Source organism: Jaculus jaculus, chromosome 13, assembly GCF_020740685.1.
Source record: "Jaculus jaculus isolate mJacJac1 chromosome 13, mJacJac1.mat.Y.cur, whole genome shotgun sequence".
Classification (NCBI taxonomy): domain Eukaryota; kingdom Metazoa; phylum Chordata; class Mammalia; order Rodentia; family Dipodidae; genus Jaculus; species Jaculus jaculus.
The window spans coordinates 52,111,374-52,126,753 of NC_059114.1; the positions used below are offsets into that span (position 1 = coordinate 52,111,374).

At 38.2% G+C, this 15,380-nt stretch overlaps 1 protein-coding gene across 2 annotated transcripts in view; it reads right to left on the reverse strand.

Moving 5' to 3' along the window:
- The window catches only part of Man2a1 (mannosidase alpha class 2A member 1), a 186,840-nt gene that overhangs the window by 110,565 nt on the left and 60,895 nt on the right, over positions 1-15,380 (reverse strand). For both annotated transcript variants that reach the window (XM_045132451.1, XM_045132452.1), the window contains exons 5-7: positions 15,047-15,174; positions 1,418-1,591; positions 268-454 (exon numbers count right to left, since the gene is read on the reverse strand). In XM_045132451.1, the coding sequence (XP_044988386.1) occupies positions 268-454; positions 1,418-1,591; positions 15,047-15,174 (489 nt within the window). The remainder of the gene's footprint in view (positions 1-267; positions 455-1,417; positions 1,592-15,046; positions 15,175-15,380) is intronic.

Here is a 15,380-nt window from a genome sequence, read left to right on the forward strand (position 1 = left end):
AATATGGGGAAAGGAAACTATTATAATAGCACATTATAGGTAAGCCATTATATATTGATCTACTATTGTTCACTTTCCATTAAATTATAACACATAAAAAGTACACCCAAGATTCTGTTACTTTTCAGCTGCTTTAGATCAGATCTGAATGAATACTTAGAACAATGGTAATGCTAACTACTGATGCCTATTTATTCAAACCTTCAGTAACTCACAGTTGATTATCCATGTTGCTCTTGGTGTTTTATGAGCTGCATATTTTCATACCTGCTTTGGACATTTCCAGGAGATATTGCTTCTGGGGGTACTCCCCAAGGGCAACCATATCTGCCTCCTGGAAGTCGTTTAAAATCAAACTGGCAGCATATTTTGGGATCAGGCCCACAAGTATGAGGGATGTCGTAGCTGTAGAAGGGCATCATGTGGCAAAATATGTCTGTGACCGATCCCATATCTGAAACAAAAAGCCAACAAATTTGCATTCACAAAATTTGCTTATCCTCAAGCCACATAACATTCAAAATGACACTGCCATATACACATAGGCTTGATCCTAAATCAAGAGCTGCTTTTCCAGTATCTATACCCCAGCAGCATTTCCAGCCAGCCTGAAGGAAGATCCACAGCGACCCCTCTACTGACCACTTCTACCTACTAGAACACGTCTATCAACTAGACATAGAAATGGCACAAAGTGAACCAACACCTCACCTGCAAGAACCAAACTAAGTAAAATTTACAGCTGGCTCACGAAAATCATGACCTTGTCCATTCATGAGTGCCAGCTCCTGCCAAAAGGCTAATGGCAACAGGACATACTGTGACCATTACACCAGCCACTGAATTCAGCAAGAAGAGAGGAGTGGAAAGGAACTGAAAGAATAAAGGACAAGGATGTGGCAGGGGATCTCAAAAGCCCTGGGTCAATTCACCTCTTGTACTGAGGAAAGGAAATGGGACCAGCAAAATTAATGAACGACCACCAAGAATGAGTCAATGGGGCTCACAGAATAGAGTGAAAGCAGACATGTGGGTGGCATGAGGGTTGCTCCAGGAAAGCAGATCAAGGTGTCCAAAGGAACTTGTTATTAGACGCAGAGACAAGAGAGATAGAAGAAGCATTATCTGAATGAGAACAAGCAACTGAAGATCAGTTCTCAACGACGTTCAGCTTTATGATAAAACTGTGCTAGTTTTCTTCCTTCAGTCATAGAAAACAATCCCATGATGTTTGGAAATTAATCATGAGTGTCAAGAATAATGACATAAACATACTGGAAAATCACTGTCATAGAAGAGAAAGTATCTTTGAGTGATTGGAATTTCAAGGCTGACACTGTGAGACCTACAGTGACATAAACCAGAACCTCTGTGACATGGTCAACAGGATCTTGAGCTTTCATCAACCACGACATACCCCAATTCTGTCTCCAAAAAAACTCCAATGTTTTATACAAAGCAAAATGTTTTTTAATTGCATAATGAACTCTCTGGATGAGCATGTGTGAAAATCCAGCACGCTTCAGAAGATAAGCCATTGTTGGTGAATGACCAAAAGGATCAATGGACCAGCCGGACTGAGGTTTCACTCCTGTTGATTAAAAAGAAAGAAATGTTATATTTTAATTGATATGTTAAAAGAAGTCAAAATACATTCAGATCCACCAAAGCTCCAAGGTTCCCTGGGCTAGAAGATAAAGGACATATTCTGCAAGACCCTTTGCCAGCAGCCCTGACAGAAGAGGCTGCTTCTGCAAGTCCACCAAGGCAAGGGAGCTAATGAAGTTAACTAGCTGGAGTTGGAGACACTCCACCCCCTCACAGATATGACAAAACCACTGCCAATCACGATGGGGTCCATGTCCTTTAGTAATCTCACAACCATGTTTTCTGTGGGGTTGGATAACTGAGGAACTCCCAGTTTTGTTATTTCAACTTATACTACCAAATCTCAACACTAAGGATTTCTCAGTCTGCCCTTTAAATTTTTTTTAAAAAATTATTTATTTGGGGCTGGAGAGATGGCTTAGTGGGTAAGGTACTTTCCAGCAAAGCCAAAGGACCCAGGTTGGATTCTCCAATGCCCATGGTAAAGCCAAATGCACAAAGGGATACATGTGTCTGGCGTTTGTTTGTCCTGGCTAGAGGCCCTGGAACATCCATATTCTCCCTATCTCTCTCTGCCTGTTTCTCTCTCTCTCTAGTAAACAAACCATATTTTTAATTATTTGTATGTATAAGTGCATGAGTATAGGCATATGTGCCATGATGCATGTGGAGGTCAAAGAACAACTCTTGGGTCTGTCGTGCTTAGCCCATCTCATTTAAGGCAGAGTTTCTCTTGAGTCTACTGTTGTTGTTCCTTCTGTTATGCTCCCAGAGCTTCAAGGAAATTCTGTCTTCTCTCCCCTCACACCATCAACATGTGACAGAGCAGAAGCTTGCCATGGCCTTCAGCTTTCTACATGAGGTCTGAGAGCTGAACTCAGGTATTCAGACTTGGTGTCAAGCACTTTATTCATTATGCCATCTTCACTAGCCTCAGTATGTCTTTTACTTCCAAGAAAAAAAACCCAAATTATCTTAATGTATAGTGGAAGAACTAACCAAATTAACTGTTTCACTAAGACATTTTAAGGCTAGTGTTAGTGCTCAGCCTAGAAGTGGGTCAATGGAACATGTCAGACCTGGCTCATATCAATCGTGACAGCCACTGACTAAAGATATGTGTTTCATAGAGAATAAATGTGACAAAAAAAATCAATGCACAGGTTAGAGTTAATGGGCTAAGAATATTCAAATAGCATTATACAAATCATAGCTTTCAGTGGTTCAGCAGTACCAAGTAAGACTTAGACTTACAACCTAAAAACTTAGTATGACTAATATTATTGTGTACATTTTTGTCAATCAAACTCCTATTTAGCTTTTCTACTACATATGTAAGCTTACGAGAGGACCTAGGTTTACTCTGCTGAATAATACTAAAGACTAAAATAGAGATACGAAGACAACAAAACAAACTGAGAAGGGAAAGTCAGGACCCACAATACAGTCAAAATTCATCAAGACAGGTACACGATACAACACATCTGCACACCATGTATGCACACCACATACCCACACCTAAATAACAATAAAAGCACTCAATCAAAGTATGTTAAAATCAAAGAACTAAATATATAAGATTTATTCATTTCAGATATGTAATATACTTCTAAAAATCATACAGAAATATGGAATGCTTTTTAGCAATATTTTGAGGGTAGTGCCGTGGATTTCACAATGCTAAAACTACCTTTTCCATCTGTTCTGAGATTAAGCAATGAGGACAAGACAGCCAGGTTTCCTACAACAGCAAAACCAACTACAAATTACATATACAAATTACATATACAAATTACATACAGTAAGCGGAAAAATTATATGAAACTGAGCTAGAATAAGAGATAACATTTTAATACACAGATATAAAATATATGTGTGTATCTATCTATAAAGCTTTACATATCTGCATAGGCATAACATGTTTAGAGCTCTGTAAATTTATAGATTTGCATATGTACATATGTACACACACACACCAAACACACACAGCACACTTCCCAGCTTAGTCACTGGCAGGTGACATCTTAGTACCAATAAACATATTTTAACTCTCAGATCTTAACCTCTAAACATCAATATTTATTAAAAATAACCTGAAAGAAATGGCTCATCCCAGAGCTAAGGCCAGAACAGTAGAAGATATTAACATGTTGAGTTATAAAGTTAAGAATAATTCAAGTAACCGGAGGAACATATTAAAATAATTCAGTAAACAGATCAAATGTGCACCTGTCAGCCAAATCTGTGGCAAAATAAATAATATGGAACCCAGTGAATATTACACACCATGAGCCCTGAATAATACAATAGGAAATAAAAAGACAAGCTCTTCTTCAATTTAGTATAACACCAACTAACAATTATAGAAGGAATAATAGAAGTGGAAAAAAATCAATTGATCCCAAAACTAAAACATGTATTATTACTCAGAAATAGGATAGCTACTAACCTTGATGTATCACCTATGAAACATAAATTAGGAAGGTGTAGTCAGCTCCACATTGCTGGGATGAACCTCCAAACAGATATAATTTATGGGGGGGAAGGGATTTATTTGAAGATTTCAGATCCAAGGGAAGTTCTACAATGGCAGAAGCAGCGAGCTCCCTTGCACAGATGCAGGCACAGGGAGACACCACTAAACAGCCAGCACCACAAGCAAGCCCAAAGGGCAACAAACAGCAGGGCCCATAGCAAGCACCAGGAACGCAGGCACAACTCAGACTGCTGCACAAACCTTTGGCCTGGAATTCAGAGCTACCCCCAGTGACACCTGTTCTAGCACAGAGGCTGAAAGATTTAATAAAACATCTGGGTCTATAGGGGGATATGCATTCAAACTACCACAGAAGAAAAGATATTGACAACACAACAAAACTACAGCAGACACGCCTTTATACATTAAGTTAAAATGTGGCTGCTGGCCTGACTCACCGAGGGGAACTGAACACTAGTGCGGCGGCAGCCTGGCCACACAGACAGGAGGGATACGTCAGCAATATGCATGAAATCACGAGTACAGCAGACTTCAGAGAAAACTGGCTTAGGCTCGAAGGTCAAGAATCACAAAGAAAAGCTGGAGAATTTTTCCAGATTAAATGAAACGAGGGGTTGGAGATGGCTCGGCTGTTAAAAGTACTTGCAGGCAAGGCCTGATGGTCTGGATTCAATTCCACAGTACCCACATGCAGTGTGCCCATCCCCCACATCTCTCATTTTTTTTTTCTCTGATTACAAATAAGTTTTTTAAAAAAATTAATAAAGGGAGCTAAAGAGACAACACAACTAAATGTTACACATAATTGGGACTTGGTCCTCACTGTGGAAGACATTGAAAACAGGCCTTCTCAAAGTGTTGAGGTAAGTGATGAGATTTGAATGTAGCCTAGGAACTATCTTAGATAGTCTGTTTTTATGAGTGTTAATATTCCTGGTTGATAACTCTATTAGTTGCAGTCAGGTTTGCATTGCTGGCAGAAAACACCTAACCAAGAGCAGCTTGTGGGGAAAAAATTTTCTTTTTAAAGAGAAAGGTTTATTTTGGCTTACGGACTAGAGGAGAATCTCCATGATGGCAGGGGAAAACAATGGCATGAGCAGAGGGTGGACATCATCTTCTGGCCAACATCAGGTGGACAACAGCAACAGAAGAGTGTGCCAAACACTGGCAAGAGGAAGCTGGCTATAATGCCCATATGTTCAGCCCTAACAATACACTGCCTCCAGGCTTTACTTCAGAACACCTACATTTATGGGGGACACCTGAATCAAACCACCACAGTATTCTAATTCCATATGAAAGTGTCCTCACTTTTACTGTTTTACATTTAAAGATTAGGGAAAAGGTGCCTCAAATTCTCAACGGATTCGGGGGGGGGGGGGGGGAGGAATGAACCTATGATCAGGCCATTGGGAAATCCTTCAAAATAATGTCATACAACTCGAAGTTTTAAATTATATCAAAATTATATTATAAAATTAAAAGAGCATGTTATGCTAAATAACAGGGACAAAGTAAGATTATACACAAAATAAAAATATATATCAAATGCTACAGAAATGCAAGCTTAATATCCATCAATGTACTGACTACAGAATCACTGATGACCTTTTTTACACATCAAAATTACAACCACAGAACAGCAACTAGCTGCAAAAGAGAAGCCTGAGAGGGTAACATTCCATTGCCAATGTTTGGCACACTCTCCTGTTGCTACTGTCTACCTGATGTGGCCGGGGGATGATGTCTACCCTCTGCTCATGCCATCATTTTCCCCTTCTATCATGGAGCCGCCCTTCAAGTCTGTAAGCCAAAATAAACCTCTTTTTCACACAAGCTGCTCTTGGTTGGTTGACTTCTACCAGCAAGGTAAGCCTGACTGCAACAGTAATGTTGGTACTGAGGAGTGGGATTGCTGCTAGACACCTGACTGTGTGGCTTTGGCCTTTTGGAGCTGATCTTCAAGAGGCATGTGGAAAGATTTGAAATGTTGGCCTAAAACACACCTTGCAGTGCTGTAAGTACAGTTTGATGGACTATTCTGGTCAGAGTTGAAAGACCTGAATGTCGTAAGGTTTGGCTTATGAAGGTGAGAAAAAGCTTTGCTTGGGTGGATTGGGCTAGAAGCAGTTTGTGTGAGAGGCTTGCTGTTATGGCCACGCCCTGATAAGTTGTGCAAGGTTGCTTTGAGTAGAAAAGGACTGGTGTGTGCAGACGGATATGGCACAGAAAGAAATCCTTAGGCCAAAACTGCTGTCTGTTCAGCCGCAGCTGTATGAGAGATTACAACCACTGAGATTGGACCATCTGACCTGCACTGTGGCAACAAAAAGAATGCAGGGGTTTTTTTGTTTGTCTGTTTGGGTTTTTCAAGGTAGGGTTTTCCCTCTACCTTAGGTTTACCTGGAATTCACTCTGTAGTCTCAGGGTGCAGCACACTCATGGTGATCATTCTACCTTTGCCTACCAAATGCTGGGATTAAAGACGTGTGCCACCATGCCCAGCCAAAATGCAGTTTTTTGAACGGGCATGAATGCTCAAGGAGTGTCCTATTCTTCAATGTAAGCTTTATTCGCCCTGTGTTAACAAACTGGCACCCCACCTAGCATTGTGGAGTATAAGAAATGCAGGAAACAGAGGGTCATTGAATTTGCAACATGGTTTTGTGTTTTGGAAACAGCCACGGGCAGTGTGAAACAGGTTTGCTGGATTGCCTGCTTGGAGACCCAATGGAGCTGTGAGGATGAGCCGTGGGTTGCAGTGGAGACCTGCAGAGATGAAATGGCTGCTAAGGAAAGCTGCTGAACCTGATGAAGTTTTGAAGTTTTCCCAGACTGTGAGCAGCCTAGCTGGAGGAGTGGAATTGGAATTCCAGAGACTTGTTGCTGGTTAGAATTGTTGGACTTGGAGATTTGACATTGACTAGAGCTTGTTGGACTTGGAGCTACAGAGTTTGATGTTTGCCCTGTTTAAATCTTGTATTGGTTGAATCTTTCTTTGCTATATCCAGTGCCATCTTTTGCAGTGTGAATGTTTATTCTGCACCATTATGGGATTTGGGGGGATTTTTTTTTGGTATTATGTCTCAGTTAAAAAGACTTTGGATTTGGGGGAACATCATTAGGATTGATAAAAATATGGAAATTTTTAAAGTTGGACTGAATGCTTTGCATTTTAAATCATGGATGGTTACCAGTTTATAGAGGGGGATCAAGGGCAGAATGTGGTGGTTTGATTCAGGTGTCTCCCATAAACTTATGTGTTCTGAATGCTAGGTTGCCAACTGATGGAGATTCAGGAATTAATGCCTCCTGGAGGCAGTGTATTGTTGGGGGGGGGGGGGGACTTATGGTATTAAAGCCAGCATCCCCTTGCCAGTGTTTGGCACACTCTCCTGTTGCTATTTTCCACCTGATGTTGGCCAAGGAGTGATGTCCACCCTCTGCTCATGCCATCATTTTCACCTGCCATTGTGGAGCTGCTCTTCAAGTCTGTAAGCTAAAATAAAGTTTTTTCCCCACAAGTTGCTCTTGGTTGGGCGATTTCTACCAGCAATGCAAACCTGGCTGCAACAGAGGACAAGGGGCAAATTTAGGAGAATTATAAGAAAAATACAAAATTTTATTAAAAAAATAATGAAGTTTAGACTATTATAATGGCATATCACAAATAGGTTAAGTTTTAAGTATGAGTATGCAAAAACATTACTTCTTCCTGCTAAAAGTTTCATATATTCAATAACAGTTATTCACAAGAAAATATTGTTTGAAACAAGTATTTTTATATACAATTATCATTTTATCCTAAATAACTAAAATGTTGATGTAGCTGGGTTCTCTGTATAAGTAACTTAAATTCAAATTTTTATGTATAAGTTAAATTGTATCAATAATTATGGAAAAATCTTTAGCATCATTAAAAAAGTTTACCTTCATTAAAAGGATGTATACACATAGGACTGTTGCAGCAAATTTACAAATGTCTGTAAACTCCCCAGAATCAAAAGGCTACAGTGCTGTTTAGTTATTATGTTAAATATCAAAAACCAATAAATAATTCATATAAATGTGGCACATTAAAAAAGAAATCTAATCTCACTTATGAAAACAGATATAAAAGTCATAAACAAAACACAAAGAACAGATTGAACTCCATAGCACCAAGCCAAAAGGGGTTTCTCTTAGAAGTCAATGACTTTTTAATTGAGCAAACAGCTATAACATTCATAGAAGGAATTAGAAAACTCACATAATGGTAATAGATGTCTGAAAGAAATCTAGATGTAGTCAGTATGTATTACAATTGAAAATTACTAAAATCAATTTTCTCAACACTATAAAAAATACCTACCATAAAATAATAGAAAATATGATATTTAGTAGAGCTAAGCATTTTCCTTTAAGTATCTGAAATAAGAAAGGCAAATAGCACCATTACCACATGACTTACAGCAGATCTGAACAGCTAAGATACATGGTCTAAATACTAAATGTATGAAAAGATAATTTTCACTTTTGAAGATATTAAATATTCATAATAACAGTAAGAAATTATGATAATAGTAACAGAAGAGTAAACTTGTTAGATTTATATATTGACACATTCCCACAAAAAAATTTCAATACTGCTATTAAATAGTTAAGAGAAGGAAGGTATTCCTATAAACAAATAATGGCAGGGAGATGGATCAGTGGTTAAAGGCACTTACATGCAAAGCCTGTTGGTCCAGGTTTAACCCCCCACCAACTCCCATGTAAAGTGAGACTCAAAAGTGACGCATGTATCTGGAGTTCGTCTGCAGCAGCACAAGGCCCTGGCACACTCACCCTTACTTACTCTTCCTGCCTGTCTCTCTCAAATAAATACATGTGTGTGTGCGCACGCGCACACACACACACAGCCCTACCTATATATGCTTTCTACCCTATATATAAATAAAAATAAACATTTTTACGTTACATTTTTAAAACCTGATATTACAAATGTTGGTAAGAATATTAAGCAAATTCTAGTTCATTGCTAGAAGAGTATAAATAGTGAAATAGAACAGTATAAAAAAGTATATATTATATATAAATAACCACACAGGAAAAAATAGTCATACATGTGACTAAGAGCTCATATTCCGAAGATACCAAAAACGAGGCCCTGATACATCCATTCCCTCTTGCTTTCTATCTACCCCTTTCTCTCTCCATCACTCAAATGAATAAATAAAATTAAAATATTAAAAAAAATTTTTTTTAATTTTTTACTATTTTTGGTTTTTCAAGGTAGGGTCTCACTCTGGTCCAGGCTGACCTGGAATTAACTCTGTCATCTCAGGGTGGCCTTGAACTCATGGCAATCCTCCTATCTCTGCCTCCCGAGTGCTGGGATTAAAGGAGTGCGCCACCACGCCCAGCAAAATTAAAATATTTAAGAAAAGGGTAAAGAAACAAAAAAATTCAAAATAAGACAAATCATTAGCCAATAATCAAAAGAAAAAGTAGTTATCATTAGTTAAGAAAGATGTAGGGGGAGAGTAGTCAAGAAAAATTAATAGATAGGAATTATGATCAAAATATACTACATACACATCCTGTCAATAAATAAAAAATTTAAATTACATGATATAAGTGATTTAAAAATAAGAAAAAGGGCTGGAGAGATGGCTTAGTGATTAAGTGCTGCCTGTGAAGCCTAAGGATCCCAATTCGAGGCTCGGTTCCCCAGGACCCACATTAGCCAGATGCACAAGGGGGTGCACACATCTGGAGTCCGTTTGCAGTGGATGGAAGCCCTGGCACACCCATTCTCTCTATATATATATTTGTCTCTTTCTCTCTCTCTGTCACTCTCAAATAAATAAATAAAAATGGGCAAAAAACATTTCAAAATAAGAAAAAGATATATAAGTTGAAACAATGAACACCACTCTATCCCTACAAAAATGTTCATTAAAAAGCAAAAAAAGATGGGCTAGAGAATTAACATAGTAGTTAAGGCACTTGCCTGCAAAGCCAAAGGACCCAGATTTGATTCCCCAGGAGCCACATAAGCCAGGTGCACAAGGTGGGATGTATCTGGTGTTCATTTGAACGCCAGTGGCTGGAGGCCCTGGCACACCCATTCTTTGTCTGTCTGTCTGTCTGTCTGTCTATCATATCTATCTCTCTCTCTATCTCTCTCTCTCTCTCTCTCTGCCTACCTTCCTTTTTGTCTCAAATATATAAAAATAATTTTTAAAAAGATAGGCTGGGAGATGGCTCAGCAGTTAATGGTGCTTGCTTACAAATCCCGAGGCATGGATTCCCCAATACCCATGCAAAGCCACATGCATAAAAGAGTGCAGGCACCTGGAGTTCATTTGCAGGGGCAAGTGGCCACAATGCATGTGCATATTCTCTCTCCCATGTACAAATAACTTTTTTTAAAAAATTAAATTTAAAAATACTAACATTGCCAGTGTAGGCAAGAATGCTAAGCAGAATTCTAGTTCATTGCTAGAAGAATATAAAATAGTAAAACCATCCTGACAAACCTCCACATTTCTATAAAGTTAAATATATATCTTACACCAAGAAATTCTATTTCTAATATATAAATATGGCAATGAATATCTACTAAAACCAGAAAGACTTGTGCATGAAAGTTTATGGAAATGTAACTCATGATAGCTAACAACTGGAAGCAACACAGAAAAATGAATAAACAATGAAACAATACCCAGCAATAAAAAGGAATTAAGTTATTGGCATCCCAAGGATCAATTGCAAAAACCTTATGGTAGTGACAGGATATAAGATTACTGCACAGAAATCAATACACAAAAATTTTATATACTCTACCCAAGAATATGCTTGTATGAATTCAAGAAAATAGTCCCACTTACAATAACAAAAGAAATTTTTTAAAGTTAGGATTAAATTTGACAAAGTGTACAACTTCCACAAAGTTATAGAACTACTGTTGAGAAAAGTTACAGATCTACAAAAATAAAAGGGCATCTTATATTCACCTATCAAAACCTGACATTAAGATGCTAGTATTTACCCAGTTTGATCAACACATTCTACACATTGGTACCAAAATTACTCCTGTTATTTTTGAAAAAAAAAAAAAAAAAACAGATGAAGTGATCATAAAATTCACATGGGGGGAAAAAAAAAATCAAGAGACCTTAAAGGTGCCAAACAAGCTTTAAAAAAGAACAAAGTCAGAAAAATCATGTTTACCAACCTTAAGATGTACTACAAAGCTATGGTACTGAAGACAGTGTAATACTGGCATAGATAAGTCAATGGAAACGACTGGAAGTGCAAAATAAACTCATACAAGTCAACTGACTGTTGACAAGAGTACCAGGACAATACAAGAAGAGATATCTTTTCAACAGAGGTGTTGGGACAACTGACTATAAGCATGCAAGGGAGTGACGATGGAATGCTAACACTACACAGAAAAATTAAGTAAAAAATGATCATAGGCTTTAATATAAAAGCTAAAACCATAAAAATAATAGAAAGAAAATCAAACCTTATGGACATCCTATATTCCAAACTACTCAGAAGCCTAAGGTGGACAACTACTTTAGCTTAGGAGTTCCCTGAGCCTGAGCAATACAGTAAAAATCACTCAAAATAGAATTTTAACAGAAAAACTGCATGAAAATAAAACACAGCCAGAGTGTGAAGAAAAATATTTGCAAATAATTCTGTGATAAGATTTTTATCCAGGATACATGTATTTTTATTTTTGTGAGCAGAGTCCCACTGCAACCAAGACTGTGTAGCTCAGCCTGGCCTCAAACTCATGATACTCCTGCTTCAACCTCCAAGTGCTGAGATTAGAGGTATGAGCCATCATGTGCAGCTTTATAAAGAACTATTATAAGCCAACAATAAAAAAAAAACCTTCTAGAAATGAGCAAGAGATTTTAATAAACATTTCAACAAATATGCTCCATTAAGCAGCTAATGTACATGTGACAAGATTTAACTATAATAGCCTTTAGGAAAATACAAATCCAAACCATAGTGAGATAACATTTCACACACACTAGGATGGTTACAATAAAACACAGGCAATAGCTAATGTGGGAAAGGTAAGGAGAAAGCAGAATCCTTACTGTTGCCGGAGAAAAGACAAAAGGATGCAGCCACTTTGGAAACAGTTTGGGGTTTATATTCAAAAGAAATGCAAACATGTCTTCACCAAAACTTTTACAAATGCACAGAGCAGTGTGAATCACAGTCACTCAAAAGTCTACAGGCTGAAGAAAGGATAAACACGTGCAGTGTACACAGTCAGAAAGTGTTGTGCTGTTCAAAGGAAGATCTACAGACTGTAACACAAGGGAACTGGGGGGAAAAGCATGCCAAGTCTGATAAAGCTTCCTTTATATAAAATATCCAAACTAGTCCAATCCAGACAGTCCACTCTACATATCCATGGGTGCCGTATCTGTGAATCCAACTGATAGCTCTGCACTAGTCAAGGAAATCATTTCATCTGCACCAAATGTGTAGTTTTCTTATCATTATTCCCTAAAATTTATTTATGTAACAAGTACATTTTATTTGCTATTAAAATATAGTATATGGAAAATAAAATGAAGTATATGGAAAAATGCTATGTCATTCACTAAAGTGACTTGCATTTTGATATCCATGGGGAAATCTCTAACCACTCTTACACAGAGGTTTAAGTTCAAAAGCAGATCAGTGATCAGCTAAGACAGAGGCAGGGAAGATAGGGACAATAAAGGTGACTAGTTCTTTTTTTGTTTTTTTGAGGTAGGGTATCACTCTAGCCCGAGCTGACCTGGAATTCACTACATAGTCTCAGGCTGGCCTTGAACTCACTGCAATCCTCCTACCTCTGCCTCCCAAATGCTGGGATTAAAGGCATGTGCCACCACACACGGCAATAAGAGTGACTACTAATGAATAAGAGGTTTCCTTTGTGCATGTATAAAGTTTCCAAAAATAGATTCTGGTGAAAAGTATGCATCTATGTGAACATACTAAACAATATTAAATGAGTGAGTTTATCATATATAAAGTTTTCAGTAAAACTGTAAGATAAACACAGTCTAGGGCTGGAGAGATGGCTCAATGGTTAAGGTACTTGCCAGCAATGCCCAAGGACCTGAGTTTGATTTCCCCAGTTCCCACATAAAGCTAGACACACAAGGTGGTGCGTGCATCTGGAGCTCATTTGTATGGACACAGGCCCTGGCACATTCATTCTCTTTCTTTCTGTCTACCTTTCTTTCTCAAATAAATAAATAAAAAAGGATATTAAAAACATTTCTGAGCAGAAGTAACTAGATCCAGTGGAGTGTGTACTCTAAATCCATACATATTGCTATTTCATAGCTGTAAGTTTTTAAACATGAAAGGATGTATAACAAAACCAGCAAATGGGAAAATGATGTGGAGCAGAGACTAGCTGAGGGAACATTAAGTGAGCTTAATGCTTCTTCTAGCACCAACTGTAGCAGCATGTGTGAAATGTTGTCCAGTATGGAAAGGGGACCGACTCAAGTGTCCAGGGTTTCTAAAGGGAAATAGCCACACATAAATACATTCATATTAAAACTCCAGGTTTTCAAGGAGAAGTAAGTGTGCACACACGTCAATGTTTAGTAACAGAGAAACCCTCATTAAGAAATCCAAGCCCCCAGTGACAGCTAAGGGTGACCTTACAGGTAAGGCCTTCAAGGATAAGAGTCTCAGACCAATTATGGTATGGCACCTGCACAGGCATGATACTTCATTTAGTTTCCAAGATTCTAATCATAATTAAGAACAACAACAATGTATGAAAAAAGAAAAAAACTAAAACAAGTATTTCAAAATATTATATTTCAAACGGATTTCAGTTAAGTTTTGATGAGCTGCTGTTAGATATCTGATTCTTGGTCCATCATCATCTTCCTCACTTCCTTTGGTAGAATTCTTCCTTCATTCAGTGTTATTCCATGGAGGATCTCTTCACACAGTCCAAATGTGGATGACCTACATTCCACGAGCCTTCTCGTCAAGATCATCACAAAACAACTAAGCCTCCCTGACTTCAGCTCCTATGCCTCAGAAATAAGCACCTGGCCCAGGTTAGGCCAATCAGATAAAACATTAAAGAACACTGTTTCTCCTGCAGGTTGTGGGGGAACGGTGAAGGAATGACGGTCTCTACTGCGTAGAGACCCTTTCTACACCATATGGAAAAGCAAAGGTGAGCCCAAAGAAACAGTAGCTCAATATGGGTCATCTGGTCACCCAACCTGACCTGAAACCACCGTATCCTCTCGTCCTGCGATTCTCACTGGGACACAGGAGGAGGGGGTGGCCTAAGAGAATAGGTTTGTGCCTTTTATCTTAGCAAGCACAAAATTGAAACAAAATTTCTACATTAATGAAATAAAAAAGTTTATAGATAAAATAAGCAAGGGCTAGGGAGATGGCTCAATGGACAAAAGTGCTTGCTATGCAAGTGTGAGGAGCTGAGTCGGGATCCCCAGAACCCATGTAAGTGGGACGCAATAGCACGTGTCTGTTCCCAGCACTCGTGTAGCAAGCAGGACAGGAAGTGGAGATGGGAGAATTCTCAGAAGTTTGCACGCAGCACGAAACATCAAAAGGCCCTGCATCAAACACGGTGGAAGGCAAGGAGCAGCACGTGAGACTGCACTGCATGCCTTCACTACCACAAGAACGCACACATACATAGAGAGAGACGTAAACAAGGTGAACACCCCTAAAGAAAACTATTATGTACCTTATTTAATTGAGTCTACAACCTAATAAACACAAATTAACAAAGGGTACATTACTTATTAGTACTAGGAAAATTAATTATTTGAAAAGAAATCAAATAGAACCTCATCTCATATCCCCTACATGTAACTACCCAAAATAGCTCAAATGAAAGGACAAAATAGAAATACATACCTAGGTTTTTTTCCAGCCACTGATGTCCTTCTATAAATTGGTCAATTATGGCAAAATAATGTGCAGTAGCTTCATCAGGCATAACCCAGCCGCCTGTCACAATTTCAAGTTGACCATTCTGTAGTAAACTAGGGAGACAATAAGAGGTTATATTAATGAATATGAAAATTTTCAGAGAAGAAACTAAGAATAGCCTTCAAATATAGCCAGCATTTAACATGTAGTTTTTTTGTTTAAAAGAGATGTTTTTTAAATAAATAAAAAATTAAAAAAATAAAATAAAAAGTATTTTTTGTTTTTTTGTTCATTTGTTTTAAACCAGTGACTGGGCCAC